The following is a 2,735-nucleotide window of genomic DNA, read 5'->3' as shown; positions in this document are numbered from 1 at the left end:
GGAGGCAGCCAAGTGAAGGTTCTTGTCCATGTTTCTCCCTTTCTCTCAAATAAATAAAAAACCTATTTCAAAAAAATATTTTAGGATTCAAGGGTCATTCATTAGGTACTGCTATAAATTAATGGCTTTGGCTACAAGTAACAAAATACACAACCAACATAAACAGGGCTCTATTTTTCTCATATAGTAAGAAGTCCAGAGATAGGTAGTTTTGGGTATTGGTTCCACAGCTCAAGAGTTGGGACTGACATCTCTGCAGTTTTCTTGGCCTTTCTTTTATGGCTCTAGCCTCTCTGCATTCAAGACTGATGAAAGGCAAGGGTCAGGACCACTGGCATTCTACTCCTGGCCAAAATGGTATCCCATGACCACTCCTCCTGGTAGTAAAGGAGGCTGGGAAATTGACTTTTGTGCTTTTATAGTCTAGACTGCAGAGGCAAGAAAGGGAAAAGGGGAAATACTGGGTTTTGGGTGAACCAACTACTACTGCGTCTGCGACAGTTTTCAAATTACATTTTATCAAGCATGGTTTAATTAAATCTAGAAACAGCTGATCAGATACATAATAAACTCGGAAAATACTGATTTGAAAATCAAGCATAAACATTTCCACTGTCAATAATTGTACATTGTGGTATTGGTCTTTCATTCTCTGTTGGAACCAATTCCAGTTGTTGAAGAACATCTGTTCCTTCAATCAATTGCCTAATATAGGAGAAAAAGTGAAAAATTTAGTCAGTCATACATTTCCACATTTAGCTTACATTCCTATATTGAGTCCTACCCTGCTTAGCTAAGGATATTTCCTACAAATTAAAGTAACATCAGTGATTAATAAATAGTTCTAAATGTGTCCAGAGTGCCATGGTTCCACATCTATCTGGGACCCTTCCAAATCTGTTATTCTCACTACCGTCAGGGTGAAGTTTGAAAAATGCAAATCTGATTTCACCTCCCTGCTTAAAACACTTCCACAATTTCCCATTATGCTTACTATAAAACCAAAAATCTCTACCATGGCTGGCCTCCCCACACCTCTCCAAGACTGTCTTGCAGCATGTGCCCCTTGCTCTCTGTTCCAGCCATTCTGGCTTTTAGTACCTCAGTAGCACCTTGAGCCCTTCCTGTCACTGCTGTCTCCTTTGCTCTTGTCCCCACCACCAACCCCTATGTCTGGTCAATTCCTGGCCTTCCTTTAGGTCTTAGCTCAATCATTTCCTTGTGGAAATTTCCCAGGTCCCTTTATAGGAATAATCAGGGGTAAATTTGATATTTACTTGAATACTTCTTTGATTCATTTCTGATTCATTCATGAGGGCAGAGATCATGCCTTTGCTGAATGCACAATACCTAGCACATAGTAGGCACCTAGTCAACATCCATTGAATACATGAATAAAAGATACATGAACAAAGATACATGCTGGTTTCAGTATCTGTAGACGTTCACTGGCCACAAGCTAGAAATCTGAGTGGAGCTAATCTGATGGTTTTCTCAAAAAGAGAGAGAGAGTCCTAAACATGTGCTCCCTACCAATGCTTGTATTGAGGCATGGCTCAGGGGAAGGTCAATTTCCATTTTATGAACCTTCATAGGGACATGGTCAGTGCTGACACTGATCATGCTCTAGTCATCTTTGTCTGCCTCTGGGCTCTATTTTTGCCATCCCAATCAGAAACCATGACAGAGCAGGACACAAGGTACATTCTGAGGATGAAGAGCAGGAGAAAAGGGACAGATTCACCTCTGTCCAAAAAGAATGTGAAGCCTCTTCTCGAAACTGGTTTCACAAATACTGAAGGAGCGCCTACTGTGTGTACCTCCTCATTGTTACAGGTATTAGGGCACAAGATGAGTGAGACCCAGTCCCTACTTTGTGTTGTTCACAGTGTGCCATAGAGGACAACCAGTTTCATTTTTGTAATCAGAGAGGTTTCTGACCTAAGCCTTGAACGGAATTTTGGCAAACTGAAGGGAGGCAGAATGAACAAATAAGCAAAGGCTCAGAGGTTGTTCTGTGAATGATGGTACTCTGGTCTAGCTTATAGCTCAGCTGCCATGTCAACAGCTGCCAAATCCACGCCTCTACACCTTGCCAGCTTGAATACCTATTTCTGGGATTCAGGAGTTACCACCTGTCTGTTGTATCTTAATCCAAATCATAACTTGTCCATCCTGAATTCATGATCTCTCCCATATCCTTTTTGTCTTCTCTAGCTTGGTGAATGGCACCAACCATTCAACTAATTCCAAAATCCTAGGAGTTCCTCTACCTTCACTGCCCAAATATGTGTGGCTATTTAAATTTAATTAAAATTAAATAAAATTTAGTTCCTTAGATGCATTAGTCACATTTCAAGTGCTCCAATTGCCAGATGTAAACTCTGTGGTTAAAATGTAAAATGGCATGAAGTTTCTTCATGGGATGAAGAGTTAATAATTATCCCTATGGAGTGACTGGAATAATCTAATACTTATTCAGAAAAATTCTAACACTTCACATTTCAGGGAAGAAAAAGTAAACTTCAATGTATATTCACTTCAATAATCAAGTAGCGATATGAAACATTGAAGTGATGAAAAGTATATTCATCCATTGTAGGTCCACAGGCCTATAAGCATCTTGCTAATAATCTACTTATATAAAAACCCTGGGTGGTGTTCATCACGACCAGACCAGAACCGAGACCAAGCGGAAGGAAGTCAGTCCTGCAGGGGCTGTGGTGGCAACGGCT

The 2,735-nt window shown here is 40.5% G+C and overlaps 1 protein-coding gene across 3 annotated transcripts in view; it reads right to left on the bottom strand.

Annotated features, from left to right (window-relative positions):
- Positions 1-501: 501 nt before the first annotated feature.
- PPIL6 (peptidylprolyl isomerase like 6) overlaps positions 502-2,735 on the bottom strand; it is a 24,130-nt gene continuing 21,896 nt past the window's right edge. The window contains exon 7 of one of the 3 annotated variants that reach the window (XM_006777197.2): positions 502-705. In XM_006777197.2, coding sequence (XP_006777260.1) covers positions 594-705 — 112 coding nt within the window. In that variant the 3' untranslated portion in view covers positions 502-593. The remainder of the gene's footprint in view (positions 706-2,735) is intronic. The other 2 variants (XM_006777198.2, XM_015572766.1) reach the window with 2 other exon arrangements.

The sequence above is a fragment of the Myotis davidii genome, unplaced genomic scaffold, assembly GCF_000327345.1.
Source record: "Myotis davidii unplaced genomic scaffold, ASM32734v1 scaffold68, whole genome shotgun sequence".
NCBI classification, from domain to species: Eukaryota; Metazoa; Chordata; class Mammalia; order Chiroptera; family Vespertilionidae; genus Myotis; species Myotis davidii.
The sequence above is the reverse complement of the archived record's forward strand: the minus strand, read 5'-3'. Positions and strand labels throughout refer to the sequence as shown.